General features: G+C 47.6%; 1 protein-coding gene and 2 long non-coding RNA genes across 10 annotated transcripts in view; 1 reads left to right on the top strand and 2 right to left on the bottom strand.

Moving 5' to 3' along the window:
- Positions 1-5,345, bottom strand: part of LOC107512614 — a 41,647-nt gene extending 36,302 nt beyond the window's left edge. Inside the window, exons 1-3 of one of the 4 annotated variants that reach the window (XR_001597342.2) lie at positions 4,802-5,345; positions 3,998-4,102; positions 3,246-3,359 (exon numbers count right to left, since the gene is read on the bottom strand). This is a non-coding gene — a long non-coding RNA (uncharacterized LOC107512614). The remainder of the gene's footprint in view (positions 1-3,245; positions 3,360-3,997; positions 4,103-4,801) is intronic. The other 3 variants (XR_001597339.2, XR_001597340.2, XR_004953617.1) reach the window with 3 other exon arrangements.
- A 72-nt stretch (positions 5,346-5,417) lies between these two features.
- On the top strand, positions 5,418-21,355 carry TGIF2 (TGFB induced factor homeobox 2). Of its 5 annotated transcripts, none has more exons than XM_016148329.2 (3): positions 5,418-5,531; positions 9,277-9,502; positions 18,632-21,355. In XM_016148329.2, exons 2-3 carry the CDS (start codon positions 9,311-9,313, stop codon positions 19,151-19,153), a joined length of 714 nt encoding a protein of 237 aa, XP_016003815.1. In that variant the 5' UTR covers positions 5,418-5,531; positions 9,277-9,310; the 3' UTR covers positions 19,154-21,355. The 5 variants fall into 5 exon arrangements, with proteins under 5 accessions (XP_016003815.1, XP_016003814.1, XP_016003818.1 ...); XM_016148328.2 differs by having other exon boundaries at positions 5,451-5,625; XM_016148332.2 differs by lacking the exon at positions 5,418-5,531 and adding an exon at positions 5,749-5,894.
- LOC118609990 lies at positions 19,866-24,862 on the bottom strand. The gene is made up of 2 exons (XR_004953618.1): positions 24,400-24,862; positions 19,866-23,440 (listed from the first exon to the last, which is right to left on the bottom strand). It is a non-coding gene; the product is annotated as an uncharacterized LOC118609990 (long non-coding RNA).
- Between the last annotated feature and the right edge of the window lie 221 nt (positions 24,863-25,083).

Genomic DNA, 25,083 nt, shown 5'->3' with positions numbered 1-25,083 from the left:
ATTGCCAATCTCAACAATAAAAAAGTGCAGATTAGAAGAACCAAAGGCTATTCTTCAGCCACCAAATGAACACAGATTATCACAAAATTGCTGAGACTTGATGTGGTTAAGGACTGAGAGACAAGTAATCAAACTCTACAAAAACGCTCTCATGGAGAGCACTTGGGTAATATGCCTTAAAAATATTCACTCTTACTCTTTGTCCTGGTAATTCCACTTCAGAGAATCTATTTCAGAAAATTCTCTGAACCGTAAAGATATTGATGGAGAAAATGTTCGTTGTAGCCCCATTGAAAATTGGGGGGAAATGTAAGTAAGAGGGAGGAGAGAAAACACCCCTCGGGATGTGTGTATATTTGCATGTGTTCAGGTAAACCTGGAAAAAGGAAGAACAGGGACTTGGTTATCACTGCCAGTGCTGGAAGGCAGGGATGAGGAGGGAGGTTATTTGCTTTTTCCTTATATGCTTTTGCATTGTTTAACTTGCCATAATTAACATGGTATATTTGCTTTTGTAATTAAAAAATACTCCAGGAGGTAAGAAAATTCCCCCGTAGGAAAAAGATGAAAACATGCCAAATGAAATCTGATCCCCATCTATCTTATCAACAGGACCCTAATAAAAATAACTTAAAAGTCATTAGGTCTCCTCAGCCCCACCCCAGCCAACTCAGAACAGGTGGTTTCTATAGCTATGATTAGAGGTGCCAGTACCCAGTGGCTTAAAGGCAGGACAGCAGAATACCAGAAAGTCAAAAGGGATTTTTTTAAATCCCCAAAGTAAAAAGCACAACACTCACTACTTAATCTGTGTCTAAAAGACAGAGGGCATCAAGAGAAGAGACCGTGGCATCCCTACCTGCTGTCACTGCTACATCCCGGTCACACTGACATCCCTGGGTTAATATGCTATGAATTGGGCTCATGTGAAATATCGTTTTCATGCAAACTGTTCACACAGAAAAAAATCAGATAAGCATAACTAGAACAAAGCTTAGTATGGCTATTTAAGAAAGCCATGCAGACATATATCTAAAATTATTACCTAATTTTAGACATATTACCTAATTTTAGGTAATATTCCCCACCATTTAAACCAGCAAAGATAAAATATAAACCCCAACACTGCCTAAGCCATAGGCATTTACGTTACACATGTGTAACTTTCACAAATATGTAAGCTTTAGATAATAGAATATCAAACAAGAGACCTTTAGGGCTATCATGCCCAACTCTGTCATTTCTCAGCTAAAGAAAAAGAATGCCTCACAGCTATCAGAGCACAGCTATGATACTCTGATAACGGTATCTGCTCTTGATGAACACATTCCGTAAGAACATAATTCACAAAGTGCTTTCACAGCCATAATGTGACCTTCGCCAAAGCCAGATATTTCACAGATGAGATAAACTGAGGCTCAGAGGGTCCAGATGATTTGCCTACCTCGCCTGGCTGGTAGCTCCAAATGCTGATGCCCATAAATACCCTTCGAACCACCCAGCGCTGTTGCCTAAACCTTTCATGACAGCCTCAGCGCTGGTTACCCATCTTCAAGCACACAGCATGACGTGCACCAGGCACTCAAAACTAAATGCGCGAGTGGATACCCAATAACTAGGGCAAAGCCAAGCAATGTGGTTGACCAATGATACACTACAGACATTTTAAGATGTTAAGCTGAAAGCCACATTAGATGAAAATGCAGAACTTCTGTGAGAAAACCGCAGCTCTAGATCTGAGACAGGTCTCCACCTGTTTGGCATCAGGTACCCAGAGCTGCCAACTGATCACCCTACCTCCAACCTCTTCCCACCTCTCCTCAGGCACCACCTCAGGAGCCTGCAGGGGCTCCTCTGGGGATCCGGATGTGTCACCCTTGCATGTAGATTATTTTGAGCTGAAAATAATTAAAGCCCAACAAGCTCAGGCAGAGTTTGGTACGTCCCCCTTTCCTGCCTAAAGATATTCAGATAGAAAAATCTGCTTCAGGAAGGAAACTCTGGCATGTTTATTCACCTTAGCACATATATGAATGAAGTGTGGCAGACGGGAAGGAGCCAAGCAAAAATCTGTTCCTGTGTCTCATTGTTTCTGGGTGACCATGCAGGAATTTATTTGCCAGGTGTTTGCTCTTTCTCATCTACCTATGAATTGCCTGCCTCGCCTTCCTTGGTCCAAGATGACATATATACCTCCTTTGGCCAGTCTTTGGAACTTTCATTTGTTTATGAATTCCCCATGCACACATGTTAAAATTTAAATTCGATTTTCTTCTCTTTAATCTACTGTATGTCATTTAAATTACTATACCAACCAGAAGAACTGACCAGGTAAAGGAAAACTTCCCCACCCCCAACTCTGCCCTGCCCCCTCCGCCGCCCACACACACAAATACACGCGTGCGTGCACACACACACTGTCCACACTGCCAAAACCAAATTCTTCGCCCTGGCTTTCAAGGCCCTACCAGCTGACCAAATCCAGCTTTCCCTGAATTACTCACTGACCCTGGCCTTTAATGGCCTCTTCCTCCCACCCCACAGAACCCCATCTCCTTCATGCTGCCAGATCTAGCCTTGCCTCGTGTTGGCTCCTAGTGAATATTGGTCACTTTTCCCATTTCCCAGGTAAAAAGGGCAGGGTTTTTTTAAGTGGATTTACATAACATTCATTTGAACCTATGTGATAACCAAGTTCCCTAGAAACAGGCACAATCAACAGGGAGCCTCACCATCAGAAGCCTCTAATTTGAACTGCCTGTGCAACCCATCCAGTCCGTTTTCTGGCCTGAGAGGCCTTGAGTTCCTGGGACTCTTCCTAAAGTGGCCCCCTGGGAGGAACCGGGGTAGACCTGGGCTCTGATGCATGCCTGCCTTTCCTTCCCTGCCTAGCCCCACCCCAAATCTGTCCCAAGAGCTGGCAGGGGTGGGGAAGACGAATGAAACTTCAGGTTCATTTTCAAGCAAGTCCCTTCTTCTCTCAGGGACCCAGTTTTTTCATATGTGAAAAAGGGGGAGGGGTGGCAAAACTGCATCAGAGGAAAATGTCAACAGAAATAACTTCCCAGTTGGAAAAGGTTTTCCCATAAGTTCTCATCAAGTATATCCAAAGCCCCTTCTTGCTGGGACAATGCAAACCGTCTTAACAAATATACCTTGGCCATCCCCCAGGTTGGTGTTCACAGATTTACCTGTCTTAACAAATATACCTTGGCCATCCCCCAGGTTGGTGTTCACAGATTTACCTTGTTGCAATATCACACTGTATGTACGTACGGAGATCTCAGAGTTGCTGTAAGCAGTCAGCTCCCAGCAAGGGGCCTGCAGTTGTTTGCAATTTTCCACCAGAATGAAGAGTGCTGCAAAGAACAATCCCGTATAAGCATTTATCTTTGTTCTGAGGTTATGTCTCACCACAGATTCCAAGAAACAGATTTACTGGCTTAGAAGATACACACATTTTAAATTCTGATACTTACTAGTTGAGAAACTTTACATGGTTCTCAAACTATGTTAGGCTTTACCTGAGAAATGTTCACAATACATAATCTTGACACATTACCAATCTAGCTCTACCTCCCAACTCTGCTTTTCCTTTACCCCTCCAAGAAATCTGGGGGAGGACTCCTGAAGCTGCTTCCAGGCTATCCAACTCCCAGGTGGCTCTGCTTAAGGCTAAGGCAGAAAGGAGCTTCTCCCTTCCATTTGTCACAATGTACCTCATCTAGCACAAGACTGGGGGACCCCTAGCCTAGGGGGCTGCTGCTGGTGGCTGAATTTACAAGGTCTCTCGGCTCCGCCCCAGGTCCCCAGTGGCTTCCCTAAAATGAACATAGCCTGCCTCTCATGCACAAGGCGTCACACCAAGTGCCAGGGACAGTCACATCCAGGGTCACCTGGCTGCACCCATTTTCCCTTCTGGGCCCCCCCTTCTGAAGGTCCCTGCCCCACACATGCTGTTATCCTAGTGACCAGGGTCCATTGGTTTTACTCTTACCTGAGACTCCTCAACCCTCTCTTTTTCTCGCAGGAGGCCGTAGACCAAGCACCATTTCCTCAAGAAATTGTTTCGGGCTGCCACTCTGGGCCTCAGTTTCCCCATCTGTGAAATGAAGAGACTTAGGCAGTGGCACTGACATTTTAGGTGCTGCTGTGAGGAGAGTAGTATAGCGGACTACGTCCTAAACGTTTGCAGGGAAGTCTGGCTTCAATGGGGAGTCCAGGTGTGCCTTAATGATCATTTAATCAACACTCTGATTGGGTATGGCCTATTTGGAGAAAATTCTATTTTTGTTCTCAGAGTTCTCCATTGTTAAAGTGCAATTAAGACTAAAAGCCATTTCGAGGTTGATTTCCAAGCTCAAGGGTCCTAGATATCTGGGACCAGATGAGAAACCAGAGGCCCAGAAAATGGCTTGCCCAGTATTAGGCTCTTTGCTGGGTGGGCCAGGGTTTGCACAAATGAACCACCCCCCAACACCCCAAGGTCCTAAAGGGGCTGGTCAAGAGACATTTCAGAGTGATACAGAGAGCAAAGAGCAGAGAAGAGAGTGCTGGCAGGTTTGGGGAAGACCAAGGGAAACATCTTGGAGTTGGGTGCTGTGGGCAGAGTTAAAAGAAACCAGCCGGGAACGCTGAGAGCTTCTAGACTGGTAGTCTGTGTCCGCTAGGGGCCTGTCTCAATGGAGTAAGGACAAAGCCTCCGCTGTTGATCTATCTGGGTTAAATGACACTGACTGTGTGACAAGAGCCTCTCTATAGCTCATGGGCAAACCAGAGTCTGATATATAACGGCACCTACCCCATAACCAGGCATAGACCGGATGCACCCCAAGTGCCTTGCTGAGCGTCTTGCGTTAAAAAGTTCTTCAGAATTACCTCCTCTTACTTCTGACCGGCCGCTGGTGTGCCAGACCCTGGGTAGCCTTCCTACTGGCCTTTGTTGGCAGAACAAGCGTCGCACTAAGAGCCCAGTACTTACCAGCTAGGGGTAAACCCCTGGACTAACTGGGCCTCAGTTTCCTCTCAGTACAATAGGTACAATCATACCGGTGGTGGTAGGTCCTGGCGGAGCGAGCGGACTTAAAAAATCAGGCTTTCCATTATTTCTCCTCCAGGTAAAGACCTCCATCCCCAGTATGGAGCACACAGTAGGCGCTCCGGAAATGCTCTCCGAAGAGAGGTACCGGCCACTTCCTGCCCCCAAGCGCACCATTCGGAGTCTAGGTTCCCACCATTGCTCTTCCGAGGCCATGTGGCATTCCTAAGGGTGGGGGGTGGGCGCAGGAAGAAGTTGCCCTCCTGGCTCCGCCCCCTCCGGGCGTGGTGGGCGGGGCGAAGCCCCTCGCCGTCGTCAGCCCGCCCCGCGGGGGGTGGGCGTAGCTCGCCGCGCTCCTCACAAAGTTTGTTTTCTCCCTCCGGGCGGGTGGGGGAGGGCGAGCAGAGCGCTGAGGGGAGGAGAGGGGATCTGACGTCAGGCCGCGAGGTGCTTTCCAGCCGCGAGCTGTCAGGCCGAGTGTCAGGCCCGGCAGGTACGCGGCGCGCTCCCCCAGCGCCCCCCCGCCCCCTGCCAGGACGCCCCAGACCGAGCCCCAGGCCGCGTGGACGGAAAAACCGCTCGGAGAAGTCAGTGCGGGGCACAGGAGCCAAGCCGATGGGGGTGGGGGGCACGCGGACAACTTGGAAAGTTTTTTTTCTGGGCCGGGCGGGGGAGGGGGCGTCGTCCTGGCGCGTGCGATTGTGGGTGTGTGAGCTCGGGTGTGTTTGTCCCGACTGCGGCGTGCTGGCGGGGGTTGTCCCAACCCCCGGGAGGAAGCTCTCTCGGGGGCCTTTTGAGGGACCCAACTCCCTAGGATCCCACCCCGAGAGAAGGGCCGCCCCTGCCCCGGGCTGGGGTGAGCGTGCGGGGGGCGGGTTTGTTTGGTTTCAAAAGTGCACGTTGCTAACCGCCGGCGGCGCCCCCCCCCCCCGGGCGCCGCGGTGGTGGCGGGGAGGGGGCCGCTGAGAGTGACAGCTGCGGGTGGGGGCAGCGGGAAGGGCCCGGAGCTGGGAGGGTTAGGGAGCCCGCGCGAGTTCCCCTTTCCTTTGGAACAAAGGAAAGTCTGTCTCTGAGGCATCTGTCACTCCCAGGCGGGCCACGGAAACGGGGCGCATGGGGCCGGCAACCCGAAGAAAGTTTGTGCGCGTCGGGACCCTCGGGCAGGCCGAGCGTGAGCAGAGCCTCCCGCGGGAAAAGCGCGCAGTCTCCGGGGGAGGGGGCGGCCAACATGGAGTCTGGGCTCCGGGCTGAGGGTGGGGGGGCGGCGCGGAGGTGGGAGCCCAGCCCCCTCCCCTCCCCCTCCGGGCCGAGTTCGGAGCACAAAGCCGAGCGCGCAGGCTCGGTCAGCCCCGCGCCCCGAAGAGTCAGCCAGCCGCGAGCAGCGGGGGAAGGGGGTGGGAACCAAACTTTTTCCTGCCCAGGGACAGACACGTGAGTTTTCTTTCTTCCAGAGCCTCTGCCCCACCGGGATTGCGGGCCCACGGGGGGGCTGGAGCGCGGAGTCTGACGCGGAATGGGGGGCTGAGGGGTGCAGGCGCCCCGACCGCAGGCCAGTTCCCAGCCGACCTGGGAGCCATGTGCTCCGACTCGGTCTGGGCCGCGGGGGAGGCTGCGCGCTTTGTGTGAACTGCTGGGAATGCAGCGCGAGTGCGCGGACTGGGGGAGTGTCGGGCCGAGCCGGGGCAGTTGTCAGAAAGTTCGTGCGGGAGTGGCTACCAGTCGGCTTTGTGGAGTGTGTAGGAGGGTGCTGCTACTTCAGGCCAGTTAGGGTAAGAACTGATAGCTAGTGTGATGACGTCTGGAGTTTTCGGTTTGAGAGATCATGAGTGGGCGAGTCGGTTGGAGTTCTTGGGTGGGTGTATATCCAGGAATTGGGCTGGTTGCGTGGGTATCAGTTGTTCGTGCTGTGAATGGGATTTGTAAGCTGCATATGTGCTTTATTTATTGGTGAAATTCATGGGGGTTCCGGGGGCTGAACGACAGGTTGGGGCCAGTTAGTTACCTAAGTGCTGTTAGAGAGGTGCCTGATGAGATTGTCGAGTGTGTAGTGGGAAACCTCCCGGATTTGTAAGCGGGCTGGGATGCAGGACACCTTGGTGGAGAGGTCTGTGTAGACTGAGAGATCGTCTCCACAGGCCACTGCTGGAACCCTGCAGACTGGAACTTGGCTGGCAGCCAGGGTGGAATTTGTATAGATAACCTTGAATAAACTTCTCACAGCCTGCCACGGCTGCATCCCTGAGCCCAGATCCCAACTGCCCTAGACTTCAGAAACCTGACCTCAGAGCAGTCGTTTTTTGGTGCTCTCCGAGTAGTGGCACCTCTAGCCAATGCCTGTCTCACCTCCAGGTGGCCTGGCTGGGAGGGTGGACCCTTCCCTCGAAAGCCTGGCCTAGCCAGCCTAGATATCTGGGCGCAGGCCCAAGTCCATGAAACAAAACCTGGGAAATGCCAGAGTCTGTTGGCCCAGCCTGCTGGGGAGCTGTTAAAAGGCTGAGGAGGGAGGAGCCTTGAAGATTCTGGCATCAGCTTGGCCTGGAACTTTTGGTTTTAAAATGTAAATCTCTTTTGCATGTGTGAACAAGAATTCTGTCAGGGGGCTGAGCAACCAGAGTGGGGTTGTCTAGGGAAACACCTTTCCTTTGAGGAGGGGAGGATGCTTGCCCAAGGTCACACAGCCAAGTTGGAGGGACCAGAGCTCTGCCTTGCTCATTTATCTGGTTTTCTGAGGATTTGATTCTGGGACCAGGCCAGGAGCTAGATGACAAAGGGAGAATGTCTGAGACAACCAGTAGGGATGACTACACTCTGCAGAGTACACAGTAGGTGCACAGTAAATGTTATATGGATTGCTGTAGGACCATGGTGATTGATAGTTTCCTGACCCTTCACTGGATTTTGGGAGACGTAGGAGGCAAGATGGTATATAGTTGGGGGCGGGGGGAGCAGCAAACTGTCTTGGTCCAAACTATATCCTGAATGTTAGTTTTTTTCCATAGCAGTTTTATTGAGATAAAATTCACAAAGCACAGAACTTACCAATTTAAAATAAACTAGTGGTTTTTAGTGCAGTTAAAACTTGAACAACATGAATTTGAACTGTGCAGGTCAACTTAATGCTGGGATTTTTTTCAATAAATACCTGTATTGTTTCCCATCTGTGATTTGGAGCCTGCAGATACAGAGGGCCAACTGTATGCATTGTTCTCCACCATTTTATAAGTGGACTTGAGCATTGGGGGTTCCTAGAACCAATCTTCCTTAGATACCAAGGGACAACTAAGTTTAGAGGGAGTCAAAAGTCATTCGCAGTTTTTCAAGTACATGGGGCTTGGTGCCTCTAAACCCCACATTCAAGGATATATTCACAGTCATTTTGAGAACATTTTTATCACCTCAGAAAAAAAAGTCCATATCCTTTAGCTGTCATCCCTTCTGTCCCCCTCTAGCCCATTCTAGATATTTCATAAAAATGGAATCATATCATGTGTTCTTTGTGACATGTTTCTTTCACTTAGCATAATGTTTTCAGTGTTCATCCACACTGTAGCGTGGATCAGGGTTTCAGTCCTTTTATGGCCAAATAATCTACTGTATGGATAGACCTCATTTTGTTTATCTGTTCATCTGTTGATAAACACATGGGTTGTTTCCACCTTTTGCTATTATTATGAAGAATGTTACTATAAACATTTGCATACACCTTTTGTGTGGACAAAGGCTTTCATTTCTTTTGGGTAGATAACTAGGAGTAAAATTACTGGTGCACATGGTAACTCTCTTTAATGGCCATAGTACCTTGGGCAGCTTTCTTTATCTCTCTGGGCCTTGGCTTACTCATCTATAAAATGATAATAGTAGTGTCTCCCTTACAGGGGCTTTGTGAGAACTAAATGAGATAATAAATGTAAAGTGCTCAGAACAGAGCAAGGAAAACAGACGTCAATGGTAGCTGTAATTATTTCTGGTCTAGTACTGCTTATTAAACGAGCTGCCATTTATTTCAGTAGTCATCTACTGGCCCCATGAAACGGAGGCATTTTGGATTCATTCCTTCTCATTTGCCCTTGCTGTGGTATGCCCTGAGACTTTTTATTTTTTATTTTTGCTGAAACTTTGAATTGCAATTCCCCCATAGTTCTGATGTTCCAGGCTCTAGTTAGAGTGTGTTTAGAGACTTAGGAAAGGATGAGAGTGCATGGTAATCATGTCTCCATCCCCTTTGTCACTTGCTCCAGGCTTGCCCGAGGTCCAGCCTAGCCCCTAGACATCATGTCAGACAGTGATCTGGGCGAGGATGAAGTCCTCCTCTCCCTGGCAGGCAAGAGGAAGCGCAGAGGGAACCTGCCTAAGGAGTCGGTGAAGATCCTCCGGGACTGGCTGTACTTGCACCGCTACAATGCTTACCCCTCTGAGCAGGAGAAGCTGAGCCTTTCTGGACAAACCAACCTATCAGTGCTGCAGGTAAGAAGGAGGTAGCAGGAGACCTGGGTTTTGTCCTGTCCCAGCCCTGTCACTCACTGTGTGGCCTTGCACTGGTCCCCTCCCTCTCTGGGTCTCAGTTTCTTCTTGGGTCAAATGAGAACACCCATTCTCCCAACCTCAGGAAGACAGCATGAGGTCACTGCAGCTAGATTTCAGATTTCGGAGAGTTCTGAGGAGGCAAGGAATCGTTAATGTCGGGGTTTCATTATTAACAATGGAGGCCATGGGAAGGCGAGAAGACATCGAGTTCCTAGGATCAGGCCCCCAGGCCCAGAACGGTGCTTGGATGGCACCTTGATTGTAAGGGGCAGCTGGTGATCTGCAGAGTGGTTAAAAATTGAGTTGGAATCACAGTCCAGGAACAGGCAGAAGTCAAAAGTTCCAGATGCAAAAACCCAGTTCTGTCACATAGAAGCTGTGGGCCACACCTTGACTTCCCCATCTGCATAGTAGGCGTTACATCCCTCCCTTGCCTGACTAAACTATTGTGAGGAACAGATTCAGAACTGGATGTGAAATTGCTTTGAGCACACTCAAAAAATCGTGTTGTCCACTCTTTGTCAGGGCAAAATATTTTCTCCTTTGAATTGCTCAATTGCTAACCTATAGGTACCGTTGTTGTTTTCATGATACTGAGGCAGGACGCCCTGGATTACTACTGCCTTGCCTCCAGTTTGGCTCTCACCTACCTGGGAGACACAGAGCCAGGCCCTCAGCCTAGCAAGGACCCACCCTGCTTCCCTTTCCTCCTCTGTCCTTTCTTAGCCCATTACTCCAATCCGTGGTACAGTCTCATGCTCCTTCCCTTATTATCCCATTGTGAACCTCCCAGGTCATCTCAGCTCCTGTCCCTCCTCCATGAAGCCTCAAGGTGAATATTAGTCCTCAGAACTTCTGTCACCTGAATTATACTTGCTGGGTGGTGCTTAACTGGAGTCTACGAGAAAGGCTCTAGAATTACAGACCCTGACTCCCATCTTCTCCACAAGAGGAAGCCTGGACCTTGGCCAAGTCACTGCCTCCTCACTGAGCTTCGTGTTTCCTCATCTGAAAAAGATGATTGTAGCACTTTCATAGCATGTAAGGAAGAGGGCCCAAGAAGAATTCAAAGTTCACTGTGAAATGTTTGGCATAGAATGGGTGTTTATGCTCTCCTTTTCATCTTTATCCCTACTAGATCGTAGGTCTTGGACCTACCCCAGGTGTCTAGCAGTGCCTAGCGTCTTGCAGTATACCACTAAGCACCCTGCTGTGCCTAGCTCTGTGCTGGGCAGAGTAGGGATCCCAGAGGGGAACTTGATTGATTCCTGCCCTCAAGGAGTATCAAGCCTGGGATAGGATAGCAGGAAAGACTTGGCCTCTGATGTTTGCAAAAAGCGATCACTGCTGGGACAGGAGGCAGTAGAGACCAAGGACAGGGCTTCTGAGCTGGACTGGGGCCTCAGAAGGCCTCCCAGAAGGGGTGGGCTTGAGCTCACAGGATGTAGAACAGCATAGGTCAAAGTCTGGAGGCTGAGAGAGCCAGTATTACCTAGACGGCCTCGTCACTGGCCTTCCTGCCTCCAGCCTTGGTCGTGTGTCAGTCCATTCTCTTGGAACACAAAATTACAAATCTGATTGTTTCACACACTCTAGGGACCCCAGTATCCTCAGGATAGAGTCTAAACTCCTTAGGAACTTAGCAGGCTCATCTTTCAGTTCTTCCTATCGCTGGGACCCTTGAACCCTAGCCCTCCAGGCCTCCTCCCTTGGCTTCTTCCTGATCTTTCCGAACCTGGCTCACTCCATTTAAACTTTTTATCTTGAAAGTATTCTCTGAACCCCCCAGCCGAGGCCACTGCTGTGTATTTCCACTATGCCATATACCTGTGCTGTCAAAGCACTTGTCACACTATTGAAATTGTTTTTTTGTCAGGGACACTTTCTTAAATCTGAATAATGTACCAACTCCTTTTGAAGGGGTGTATAAAAGCCCTTTTATAAAGCCATTTTTAAACAAAAGTTTACAAAAGAAAAATGATACGAGTAATGAATCATTTGCTTCAGATGTCCCAAAAAGAGAAAAAAATAAAGGGGACTGTACCAATTCCAAATATGTTTTTGGACCTGCCTCACCCCAACTTATTGGTTTGAATCATTATCATATCACTTAAGTGTGCATAAACATAAAACTGGGTGAAAATGTCTTGCACATAACTATAAAATAAAGTTTTTCCAAAGTAAATACAAAGTAAGTTAATGCAAGCATCTCACTGCATTATTTTTAAATGGTGGATGGTGTTTTGCCTACTGGGCTGTGGTATGTGGTATGACAGAGGCACTGACTCGAGTTGAGCAAGTCTGGGTTGCCAGAGGCCATGGTGCTCTTAGAATCAAGAATGGAAACACAAAACCAAAACCGCAACATTCTTGTGGAGAACTGGTGAACCCCTAGGACAACTACTCCAGACCCTACTTAGAGAAATGTAGATAGATCTAGGGCAAGGATTAGCTGCTGGGGACTTTTGGAGGACAGGCTGGATCTCAGCACCCCGTGGTGGGATGGGTTCCGGTGGCGGCCACGCTGCTCTAGAGTCATGCTGGTAAGCCGTGGGGACCACCTGGCACTCCTTGATAGAAACTGCACCATGAATTCCTAACCATACACCTCTGCTTGGAGGTCTCACAGCATCTCAGGTTTCCTGATTGACAACTGATAACTTCTAGCTGGCTCCTTCCCTTTCTAAGGATTCTACTCTATAGCCCTTTCTCAGCTCATTTGGTCAGTCACCAATTCCTATACATTTACCCCCAATATATTTCTGGAGTATGGCTTCTTTACTACTCTGGTCCAACCTATCATTGGCCCATTACTTATCAGCATCCCCTCCCCACACTTAAAACCCTTCAGGGGCTCCTGCCAACCTAGTGACAGCATTACCTGTTCCCTGTCTGCATAGCGGGTTTCCTTCCTGGCGCCCCATATTCCTGCCACACTGATTAGTAACCTAGACCACTCTACTCCCACCCTGGCCAGCGAGACTCCTGACCCCTAGAGGAGCTGTGCAGTCCCACAGCACCGGGCCTAGGTCAGCATTTGGACCCTGAACTGTAATTGCCTTTTAGAACGCACCAAACTCCACGGACCTAGTCTTACTTATCACTGTACCCCAGGTGTTTAGCTCAGTGCCTGGTTTCTGGTAGGTGCTCAGTAAATAATTGCTGAAGTGACAGAAAATGAAGATAAAGTGTTGGAAATGTCAACAGGCAGGACCTCGGGAGTAAGAAATGTGGCTCCTCAGTCTGGAAAAATGGGCCTAAGTCCCTGGAGACATCTCTTTTCCTTGTATTTAACATTTAAAATTTCATTGTTTATTAAAAGTACTTGCAGCTATTCATAAAAGAGAATATTTTAATGTACACACGGTACCATTCACCTGGCTTCAGCTAGTAATAACATTTTGCCAAACTTGTTTTCCTCTCTCCCTGGGGACATCTCTTTTGATTGTCTCCTTCACCCGCCCACAGCAATCTCATTAGCAAGTCAATGAGTCATTTAACTAACTGGTTTGCCCTGGGCTGAGCAGTAGGAAGGGTGAGACCCCCCCCCCCAAAAAAAAATAGGCATTTATGAAGGATTTTCACAGGTCCCTGTGAGCCCTCCCTCTAAGCCCCCTTTATTGCTATGGTTCCTAACTGTTCTAAAGGCCTGCCTGTTAGGGAGGGAAGCTGTTAGGGAGGGAAGGTAAGCTACGCGTGGCAGGGAGGGTCAGGTTCCATTCCTTCACTCTAACGTTGATTGGGGATGTGCTCTGTGCCAGGCCCAGTGCTGTGTGCTGGAAATGCTGTAGAACAGGCAGTATTCCTGCCCTCCAGTAGCTGCCTGAGTTGGGGGGGGGGGGGGAGGGAAGAGATTTTAAAGGACTAAGAATTCAATGTAATTAATTACCAATGCCGTGCCTGTAGGAAAAGTTTCTCAAAAAGCAGCATTTGAATGGAGTCTTGACAGACTGAAGGAATGGGGCCTCGGCTTTGGGGAACAGGGAAAGAAAGGAACCTGGTACTGAAGCTGTAGTGGCCTGCTTTGTGGCAAAGGGTGTCCTGGCCTGGCTGCTCTCCTCACTGGCTGCAAAGCTAGCTGCAGCCCTCTGGGGACTGTCTCTCCACCTCAAGGCACTTCATCTCTATGTATGTTTTTTGAGCTTCTGCCTATGCTTTTTTGCTTAAAGGATCAGCCCACAAAGACGAGTTAAAGGAGTGGATTAAACCACTGATTCCTAAGCCTGGGTGGCAGAACTCTGGGGTGCGTGTTTGAAACACTCATTCCTGACTCCAGCCCTCCGTCCCTCCCCCCACATCTGCAAACCAGATGAAAAGTAGCTTTTCTTAAATCACCCTCAAGGTGATTCTAATATGGCCAGCTGCCTCTAAGAGCACCCAGATTTCGGTAGTCACAACACAAATGGAGGTACTGTGAGTTTGGGAATGGTCTCTCCATGCTTTCACTTCTCCCTTCTTTTGCTTCTGTCTTTCGCAGCTGAAAAGACATTAAAATTAAAGCATTTGTGTCGCCTTCTTCAAACGCCCTGCTCTGATTCTCATGGCCTTCAGCTTCCTGGTGCCCCTCCCACTCCCATTTGCTACAGTGATTCCTCCCCTGTCCTCCATCTCGCCCACTGATAAAAAAAAAAAAAAAAAAAAAAAACAAAATCAACAAAAAACACTAACAGGCAACAGCCTTTCAGACAGTGCCCTCTTTTATGATAGAGATAGGCTTTCAGGCACCCAGTCAATTCTGCCACATCGATCACAGAATTCACCTTGGCATTCTCCCTACCCCTTCCCCAGGGACCTTGAGTGGGGCAAGTCACATGCTCTTTTCCTGACTTAGGCATGGGTCAGGCAACTGGAAGAGACTACAGAAAATCCCGATAGCCCATTATCACAGCTGGCACTGGTGGTGCACTCAGGCTTCCCGCTCTTGTGCAGCCCCCCTCAGCTGTGCATTTCTATCAGATGAGAAGACAAAACAGTAAGCTGCCAAGTTTTCTGCGGACCCGGGTGAGTGTGTAGGGGAGTATGTTGGAGGGGGAGGGGGTGTTTTTCTGCTGTTATCAGAATTGTAAGCCAAAATGGGAGGTGCAGCTAGGGGCTAAATGCCCACACAGCTGCTAGTAAACGCCCAAGACTGCTTTCTCAACAAAAACACTCGTCCCTGCTTCGCTTGACCCAGGTCGCTGTGATCTGTTTCTGCTGCCTACAGCAGTGAGGTGGAAAAGTGCAGAGCTCTCCTGTAGCACAGGTAGCTGAAGAGGCAGCTGCGGGATGGTGGAATGAAAGCATGTGAGCAAGGAAAAAGGGCCTCAGGCTGACGGAGTCTCTTAAGGCCTTTCACCTGTCTGTGCTGGTTGCCTGTAACCAGGCTGTCTGGACCAGATCCCAGCCTTTGCACTTGTGACCTTGAGTAAGTTACTGAACCTCTCTGATCAAGGTCTCTGTTTCTTCAACAATTCAGATAAAATTTGAGACCAGCACAGAACCTGTCTCATAGGCTGTTGAAGATTAAATGAGTAATGAGATGGGAAATGTTCAGAACCAGCACCTGGTATGTTTTGTGTTCAATGAGTGTTTGCTTTTAGGATTATGATGATGATGATTCAGCTATCTGTTCTATACCTCTGTTTGGAAAGATGCAGCAAGGCAGAGTAAGAATAGCTGTAGGGGCCCTGAAGCCCAGAGAACTGAGCTTGAATCCCGGCTTTGTACTCAGGTTGTGTAACTTAGGCAAGTTCTTTTGTCTCTCCTTTGGGGATACTGTTCACTACCCTTCCAGGCTTGTATGTAGATTAAATATAATGCAAGTGAGATGGGCGGCATGATAACATGGTATCTAGGTGCATAGTTTCCTTTCCTTCATTGCACTCAGCTGTTGAGCCTCATCTCTCCTTGAGGATCCTTTGCAATTCTAGCCAGGATTCAGCTAAGCCAGTCTGCTGATGCCTGCTGTTACATGTGTGCTTGGTTTACTGGGAGGACCATAGTGGTAAAAAGGGGTAAATGAGAACCATAGGGACAGGGTCCTTCCAGGATGAACAGGAGAAGAGAGAGAAGGGCCACAAGAAGGCTCTGGCTCTGTCTTTCCCAGGAACTTTCCCAGACTGACAGGACTAGGGTCTAAATGCTGTCCTTGGATCACCTGTGGAATGAATTCAGCTACGCCTGCTGGGCAGAGGCCGATGCTTACTCCAGGCACCAGCTCCTGTTATAGGTGGCTATCCTTTTGGCTAGAGATGGTCCTTGGGAAGATGGTAACCAAGGGCTTGCCTGGGTGTGGGCCAAGAAAGGTGATAGGCAGGGGTAGAAACTGATACAGGAGCCCTGAGGAGAGCTGAACCTTTGCTCCATTCAGCAAACATTAGAGGAATATCTTGAGGAACATTGGACATTACTGCAGCCCACACAGTTCCCAACATCCTAGCCCATGAGGTGAAGGAGAGGGGGTCCTGTCTTTTCTGCCTCCTATAGCAGCCAGTTATATGCTCTGTAAGTTATCTGTTGATAAACTGAGAGGAGAAAAGAGACATGGCCAGGAGAAGGACAAGGACCTCTAGAGTGTCAGAATTTAGGTCAAGATACTGTTTAGGGCTTCAGTGTTTTACCATGGTGTCCGGCCTAGTGAGATTAGCCCTGCCTGCTGATAGTTCCTTAAACCAAACCCTTTCCTGCCTTAGGACTTTGGCATTTACTGTTTCCTCTGTCTAGAACATTCTTCCCTCAGCTTTTCGAGTGGATGGTTGGCTTATCCTTTAGGTCTCAGCTTTCCCAGACCCCTTGTCTACAAGGCCTCTCTTATCTTTATATGCTACCCTTTTGTGCCAGTCTCCAGAACTAGGTGGACTGGAAGCTTCACAGGGCAGAGTACACGTCTGTTTAATTCACAAAGGCATCACCAACACCAAGAACTGAGCCCGGCATATAGGTAAGCGCTCAATATTATTTGAGTGAGCGTGAAGCCTTGAAAAGGGGTATATAACAGGACAGTGAGAAGTTCTAACTTGACTGGTGAATAAAACAAGCTAGGCTTGGAGGTCCTGCGATAGCCTGAGAGAAAGATTCAGAGGAGGGGCTCCTGCTCCTCCAGATCCAGGGGCCCAGGCTTGGCGATCCCTGGCTGGAGGTGGAATCTTGTCCGACTTCTCCAGGCTGAGCTTTATATGTTCATTATAAAATGGGAATCGATCAAACTCAGTGCTGACATAACTATTAGAAGAAAATTGTGCAGCTGTACAGTGCTCGGTGAATGGCAGCTATTGGTAATCTCTTCTCAGCAGAGGCATCTAGAGAGACCCCCAGACTGTGGATACCTACCAGGCCCACCCATACCCCCGCCCCAGTTTCTAATGTTTCTTCTCTTCTGCTACTTCTGAGCTGGCAGAATAGTATTGAGGCAGCTTTGGTGGCCCCTTTTTGGAGGGCAAGAGGGAGAAGGACTTGGAAAAAATGATAGGGCGTTCTATTTGCCTATTTAAAGGAAGAGTTAATCTTTTAAAACACGTTTTGTATTTATGAGCTTAACCAGCCATGCAGCTAAGGCGCTGATTCTAGTCTAATCCATAACTTTTTAAATAATGCTCAGGTGGGCTATCGGTCTTGCCACATCTCCAGGCCATCAGGAGTAAATGAAAGAAAAGTGGGTATGAGTGTTGATGGTCAAGGATGTTGGCCCTTGGGTGTGCATAAACTATTCACACTCTTCTTGAACAGCTGTCTACCCTCATGATGTCATTCATTCAACTATGAGTAGAAACTGCCAGGCTGTCCATCCACCATGGGTGAACAGAGAGGTGTTTTGAATCCATTTCCTCTGTTCTGGCCCTATTTCTAAATTCTTAGATCAGCCAACACTTAGAGTAGGCATTCTCCAGGTGGAGAAAGAGGGCATTCCCTGAAAAAGGAATGTGATGTGCAAAAGGCACAAAGCTTTTTATTTTTTTATTTTTAAAAACACAGGGCCTTTAAAAAAAAAGGCTGGTGAGCAATTGCACATGCTGTAGAATACAGGACTGGAAATACAGGCCATGAGTCATTGCATTTTAGAAAAAGAAGTGACCAGTGAAGAGGCTGAATTGGAGAGCCATGAAGCTGGGGCTGTTCAGAAGAATCCAGACAGATATGGGTCAGTGTGCTAGAATGTCTTGGTTTTGCAGCATAATACTTAACAGTAAAAATTTCATGCCTCATGCATAGGTCCAAAAAGATTGATCAGAACAAACAATTAGACGGGAATGGGGTCAAGGTTAAATGGTAGTTTACCCAGGAGCATGTAGGAAATAAGACTTAAGGATGTTGGCTGAGGTTCACATTCAGCTGGAGCCACTAGTCATGGTTTTCCTTGGAAACAATCATTTTCTTCTACTTGACAATCTCTTGGTGTCTTTGTGGCCTGCAGCAAGACTCTGCTCTAGAAACTTAGGAGTGAATCACCCTTGGCACCAGATCCTCTCATTTCCAGTTTGCCAAACAGACCAAACATTTGTTTTTTGTCACCTCCCTTAATGTAACTTGAACTACTAACCCTTCTCCCTGCTTCCATTCTATTCTCCACAAATCAGGTTGCTTTAACCCCTCCTGTGGCTCCCCATTGCCCTTAGGATAAAGAACGAAATTCCTACCATCAAAGTAACCTCTAGTTATCACTGAGCTCTAGCCGTACAGGCCTGCCTTCCCTGCAGTCTGGTTCCACCTGCCACAGGGTCTTTTCAGAGGTTGATCCCCCTAAATCGAATGTTCCTCTCTCCCTTCCTACTTCCCACCTAACCTACTGCTCAACCTTCAGATCTCTATGAGCCATTTCTTCAAAATACCAGCCTGAGTCCACAAAAACTAGATTGGGTCTTCCCATGATTGTCTCCAGCAGCACCATTGTACCTTCCCTTCATTGGTCGAATCACAGGTGCAATTTTATATTCATTTGTATGATTTCTTCTTTAACTCTCTTCCCAGCACGAACCTCTCTGAGGACTGGGATTTTGTCTGTGTTTGCTGCTATATTGTGGGGCTGGGAACATAGGTGCTCGATAGCTGGTTTTGATTGAGTGAACTGATGACGGTCTCCTACACTCATTCCAGATATGTAACTGGTTCATCAACGCCCGACGGCGACTTCTCCCAGACATGCTTCGGAAGGACGGCCAAGACCCCAACCAGTACACAATCTCCCGCCGCGGGGGTAAGGCCTCAGATGTGGCCCTCCCCCGTGGCAGCAGCCCCTCAGTGCTGGCAGTGTCTGTACCGGCCCCAGCCAGTGTGCTCTCCTTGTCCATGTGCTCCATGCCACTCCACTCAGGGCAGGGGGAGAAGCCAGCAGCCCCCTTCCCACAAGGGGAGCTGGAGCCTCCCAAGCCCCTGGTGACCCCGGGTAGCACACTCACACTGCTGACCAGGGCCGAAGCCGGAAGCCCCACAGGTGGACTCTTCAACACACCGCCGCCCACGCCCCCAGAGCAGGACAAGGAGGACTTCAGCAGCTTCCAGCTGCTGGTGGAGGTGGCGATACAGAGGGCTGCTGAGATGGAGCTCCAGAAGCAGCAGGACCCGTCACCCCCGTTACTGCACACTCCCATCCCCTTAGTGTCTGAAAACCCCAAGTAGGCATTTGCCAACAGGGGTGCTCGAGGCTTGAGCCAGCTGTCCTGGGTTTCTGTTTTGGTTCCCTTTCATACAGAGGGTTTTCTTTGGATCACTGCCAAACATCAGGATCATCTCCTCTGTTCAGAGGTCTTCAGCAGGAAGATGCCAGCTGGTGTCACTACACTGTGATGGGGACCTCTCCTCTGCTGACCGCCGTTTCTCCAGACCTCCTCAGTAATGAGACCAAGAGAGTGGAGACAGGCATGGTGCTGCTGCTACTTCTCCAGAGAATCCGCAGGACACCTTTGTTCCAGGCTGCCTTCTTGGGCTGGGCACAGGAAACCTGCCAAGTTCAGACCTACGCTGGGTCCAAGTTGCCCTGAGCCAGCCTCTTTTTGTTAAAAAAGCCAAGTGTGGACATTCCAAGTTCAGAAGTGTGAACAAAAGAAAAGAGGAACCCAGAAGATGCAACAGAACCAACTCCAGTTGAATGTTTAGGTTTTTGCTAAACTTTGTGTTTATTTTTCCCTTTTTGCTGTGGTTTGTGCTAATGAGGGTAGTGAGCCCAGTTGTGGGGAATGAGAGTGCCCCGTGTGATGGAGTCTAATGAACTGGGAATAATACACCACTGCAACTGGTTATTGTTTTACAAAGAAGGAGTATTTGTATTTTGGGGACCAGCCGAATCTCTGCAAAATTCCAAATGGTTGTTTTATTGTTGGTTTGGTTTACCAAAAAAAAAAAAAAAAAAAAGAAAAAACTTTTATAGGCTTTCGCTTTTCTGCATCAGGCACAGAAGGGGATAAAGCCACAGCCAGAGAGAGGGTCCAACAGAGAATCTGACCAAACCTAGGCACAGAGCAGAGAAGGATGATAAAACCAGAGAGGTGTTTTTTTCTATTTTTGTTTTTACTGTATTTTGGGGGGTGGGAGAAGTAAGCTAGACTGAGGCAGTGGGTTGTGTGTTTTTTTTTTTTTTTTCCTCTTATAATGTTTTCTCCTTTATCCTTGAAAGCTTCGCCCTGCAGCCTGAGTTTTAGATTCCTTTAGTAACTTGGATTAGTGGGGCCAGAGTGTCTGTCAAGCTCTGGGTACCTCTTACTTGGAGAGAAGTGAGCCATCTACTGGCAGCTTTTCCCACAATGGTAGCAGGAAGCTATTCCTGGAAGAAGCAGGGAATAGTGCCCCCAGCTGGCTGAGGAACTGCCTTCAGAGGAGGCCGGGCTGGAAATTAGGAAGCCTGGTCACAGTGTCTTTTGTGTTGCACCTTTAAGTCGGAGTTGCAGAGGCCCCTGCCCTGAACTTCACAGTGAAACAGATCACAGTTGGTCTTATTCTCCCTCCTCCCCATTTTTTATTTTGCTATTTCATTGCTGACAGCAACATACCCCATCTTTATATATCCTAAGAAACACTAATCCTAGGTTATTATTAGCTGGAATATTTTTGTTCTGAATAACATTGTTACTGGGCCAAAAAAACAGGTCAGGAACCCCAGCCTGTAGTTTCCTGAACTTGCCAGTAGGGCACAAGGGGGAGAGTTACTGGGTGTTGATGGACTTGGGTGGCCTTGGCCTGGAGAAAAGGCAGCAACGTATGTTCTGTCCTTCCTGGGATGATCTTTGAAGTCTTCAGGAAGACACCCTCAATTCTGAGTGGCTTGGCCCACCTGTGGCTGTGGGAGTGGGATTGGTTATTTAAGGAGAGGGAGCTTTGCTCTGAGTAGACAGGTTTCCTAGACTCCTGCCTCCAGCCTCCCCCTGTGCCTTCCTTGCATACCCTGGGGTGGAGGGGTGGGGATCAGGGATCCTCACCCTCCTGAGGCCCAGCTAGGGAAGAATGAACATGGCAGCTTCAAGAGTAGTTGAAGCTGCTGATTGCCCAGCCTTTTCCACCCCACCCATGTCTGTGAGCCCAGGTCTGGTGTGACTGTTGCAAGATGCTTGTAGCAGAGGACTCTGGAAGTATATTGGGCTGGGGTGGGACTTTTTCTTCCCACAGTGCACTGAGCAGTGGAGGTGGTGAGGGGGGCAGGAGCCATGCTGCTGAATTCTGGTTGGCATTCCCCCCTTGTGCAAGATAGGGAGGCTGTGGGTGGGGCAGCCTCTGCATGGTTTGGTTGTGAGATAAACCTGGAAAAGCACAGTTATCCCGTTGAATAATTTGAGCAAAAAAACTACTGTAAATAACTTGTCTTTTGTCAAATAAAGTTGTTTTGGGTTTTGTTTTGTTTTGTTTTGAAAATAGAAACAGGTTGATCCACTGTGACTTGGCCTAGCCAGGAGATGGGGCAGTTATGGAGGCCTTACTCTGCCTTAACTGTTCTTACCTTCCCTCCAGTAGCCACTTCTAAGGGATGTATACTCTGCATCCTTACTTGCTGGGCCTCACCTCTGTTCCATATCCCATTGATCACAGTGTACAAGAGACATATGCATCCCAAGCTGGTAACCCCGCCACCACCCCCAGTGAGGAAAGAGCATAGCTGCACTTATGAAGCCAGCACAAAAGCAGAGATGAAATGGACGTTCTAGTCATATGAAACTAGTACCACCTATGGACTTCCCTAATACATTAGCTAGTAAATTCCCCTTTTTGTTTAAGCTAGCTGTGGGTTGCATCTCTTAATTTTTGCACACATTCACAAAAGAAGTGAGATGCCCTTGTTACTTGCCTGAACTTAGCCAATATTAAGTGGAGCTAGGATGTGAATTCAAGTCTGTATTACTTTCAGGTCACTCGGATCTACCCAGACCTTACTTGAACCGAGTGATGGGCAGTTCACAGCCCACTGGCATCCAGCTAACATGGGTTGGGCAAAGTACTAGAAGTTTCTGCTGAACCAAATTGGCTTCCTGATTTCTCCCCAGCACACCCGGATAGAGAATATCAAATCTTTCCCACAGGTTACTTCGCCTTTAGGAATTCGGAGACCGCCTCCGGGCTCAAGTTGTCCAGATTAAAGAACTCTAACTTGGCCATTCACCCAAAGTCCTGGTTTTCCCACTTCCCTCTGTCAGTATTCCTCAAACTGGACATTTGCCTTGGGGCTTGGCAGATTAAGAACATGCTGGAAAGGCTACTCAAAATCAGTTTAATACTCATTTTACATCTGTAAAACAATATTCCCCAAAAAGAAGTGATTTGAGGGGTTTGCCTCAGGAGAGAGCGCTTCTTACAAAGAACAAACCAAAAGTATCTTCTGCATCAAGTTTCAAATTGAAGAGCTCGGGTGAGCAAGCACTCGATGGTGAAAGTTGACAGGGATAATGTGGCAAGGGCCCCTCCTCAGAAACTAGGAGTGTTATCAATGTTCCTTTCCAGGAACAGTCTCATTAAAGAAGTAAATGCATTTCTGCTCCCTGACCTTGAGTATTTGCTATTGGGTTGGCTATTATCAGACCCCTTCTCTATGCCCCCCACTCTTAACATGGGCGCCATGGTGATGCTTGTAAGTCCTTGAGTATCAATGTACTTAGACCTGTGTCCAACAGTAAGACAGGAAAGAAAAAGTGATGGAGGGTTGTTAGGTGGGGTGTGCCTTGAGACTGATGGTCAAGGAAGGTGGCCTCTTTTCCACTGTTTTTAAAAGTGGTAATTTTTCCATGGCCCAACTCAGCCCCATAAATAAGAATCTCTAGGGTGGGAATCAGGACTCTGGATTTTAAAAGTATACTCTAGTTTGGAAGCTGGCAATGAGAAAGATCCCAGAAGGCAGGGGCCAGGTCTACCATGGTGTGGCTGTGACCTCACTATGTAACCCACTGGAGCCGTGGGGAATAAAGTCTAGAACTCAACAGGGATGTGGAAATAGTCATCGCTGCTATCAGTGTTACTAGTTTCCAAAGTACTTCTCTAACCCTGGGTTCAAATTCTGACTTTGTTACTTAATTGGCTGTTGTGACCACAGGCAAGTCAGTTTATCACTCCAAACATCAGTTTCCTTGTCAATAAAATGGTAATACTCATCTCTTAGAAGCATGAAATGGGACAATCCATTTCGCTTTTATTATCTATTGTTATCTGGGCTTTTGGCACAGAGCTAGAGGCAAAACAGAACAGTTAGAATACCTGGCCCCATAACACACAGCTTTTAAGTGGCAAAACCAGGACTAATTACTCAGACAAGTAGTTCTCCAGCCTTAATATAAATCAAGATCATCAGGAGAGCTTATGAAAATGCAAATTCTAAGACACTACCCCAGAGAGTCCAAGAATCTGTACTCTTCACTGCTGTCACAGAAGGTTCTCCTACTGTTACTCCAGGGACCCAATCACTTATCAGGACACTGATTTCCCGCCAGAAGACTGCGGAGGTAAAAAGACAAGCACCTCATCTTTCAAAGTTACAAGATAAGAGGAAGAACAGTACCAGCAACTAGCCCCCTCAAATCAACTGACTTCCTCTTAGCCCCCAGGAGTCTATGGTGGCCTGAAGGTCAAGTCTTGCTTCCTAAGACTGTCATTTTAATTACATAAGCAATCCATGTTCACTATAGAAAATTTAAAGGTCAAAGGAGAGGAATTCAACATAGTGGTTAAGAGCCAACTTTTGGAGGAAAATAAATACATGTAAAACATTTAGCAAAGTTGGCAACTAGTAAGGGTTCAATAAATGGTAGTAAAACATTTATTTTAAGCAAAAAGAAAAAATCAGGATACAAACTCAGACCTCTACTTAACACTAGGTACTCTTTCCATGGCTCATGGTTTTCCTCCCCAAGGATTCCTGATTTCTGTGATTCCATCTTTATCTGTTGGGGGCCACAGTCTTACCTTTCAGAGCACACTTTCCAAACTCTACTACAAGTAACTGGCAGTAGAACAGAAGTATTCAACTGGGAGGACGTACAGGCATACCCCGTTTCATTAAGCTTCACTTTACTGTACTTTACAGATATTACATTTTTTATAAATTGAAGGCAAGACCCTCCACCAAAAAGATTATGACTCACTTTATGGTGGTGGTCTGGAACCGACCCCATAAAATCTCCAAGGTATATCTGTACTCACCCTTAATGCTGAGATCATGTGTTTAGTGGTGTAAAAAGCCCCAACTTCACAAAGGCAAATGTGTCCTAATTCCAAATCCATCTCTCCCACTTCCAAATCTGACTTCATCAAGTTCTTTTGGACATTAGACCACCCAGGATGTTTATTTTAACCAGATGGATGCACTGAGATTCAGCCAGATTTCCCACTTCTTAAGATAAGGAAAGCCTTGGTTGAAAGCAGAGAAAGAGAACGAAGCTCAGTCCCATGGATACCTTCTAGGCTCTCCATCATATCCTCCCAGCATGGCGTGGCTTTTTCTGCTCCTAGAAAGCTAAGAGGGCAATACAGATCAGGTTTCAGATGCCTATTGAACCTCTAACTTGCTGTGTGACTGTGGGCTGGACTGCAGGATCTGAGGACTCTTCCAAATACAACTTTCCGTGACACCCTCCTCTCCGAGTTAAAGTCAGAGCTTCACAATATAATACAATATGACATATAAAGAATTAACTCTTTTGAGGGAGTGGATAAAGATCATATTTACTGATGATATAATCATAGATGTAGTAATCCCTAAAGATTCCACAAAAAACTACTAATAAATGAATTCGGCAAAGTTGCAGGATACAAAATTAGCACCCCCAAATCAGTTGTGTTTCAATATAATAACAATGAAAAGTCCAAAAAGGAAATTAAGAAAATAACATTTACAATAGCATCAAAAAGAATAAAATACTTAACTCTATCAAAATCCCAATGACTTTTTTTTGCAGAAATAGAAAACTCATCATGAAATTCATATGGAATCTTAAGATACTCCAATAACCAAAAATAAATTGAAAAAGGAGAACAAAATTGGAGGATTCACACTTCCTAATTTCAAAACATAATACAAAGCTACAGTGACCAAAAAGTGTGTAGTATTGGCATAAAAACAGACAAATAGACCAAGAGAA

This window comes from Rousettus aegyptiacus, unplaced genomic scaffold (genome assembly GCF_014176215.1).
Source record: "Rousettus aegyptiacus isolate mRouAeg1 unplaced genomic scaffold, mRouAeg1.p scaffold_m13_p_12, whole genome shotgun sequence".
In the NCBI taxonomy this organism is placed as follows: Eukaryota; Metazoa; Chordata; class Mammalia; order Chiroptera; family Pteropodidae; genus Rousettus; species Rousettus aegyptiacus.
Note: the sequence above shows the minus strand (reverse complement) of the source record. Positions and strands in the feature narration are given on the sequence as shown.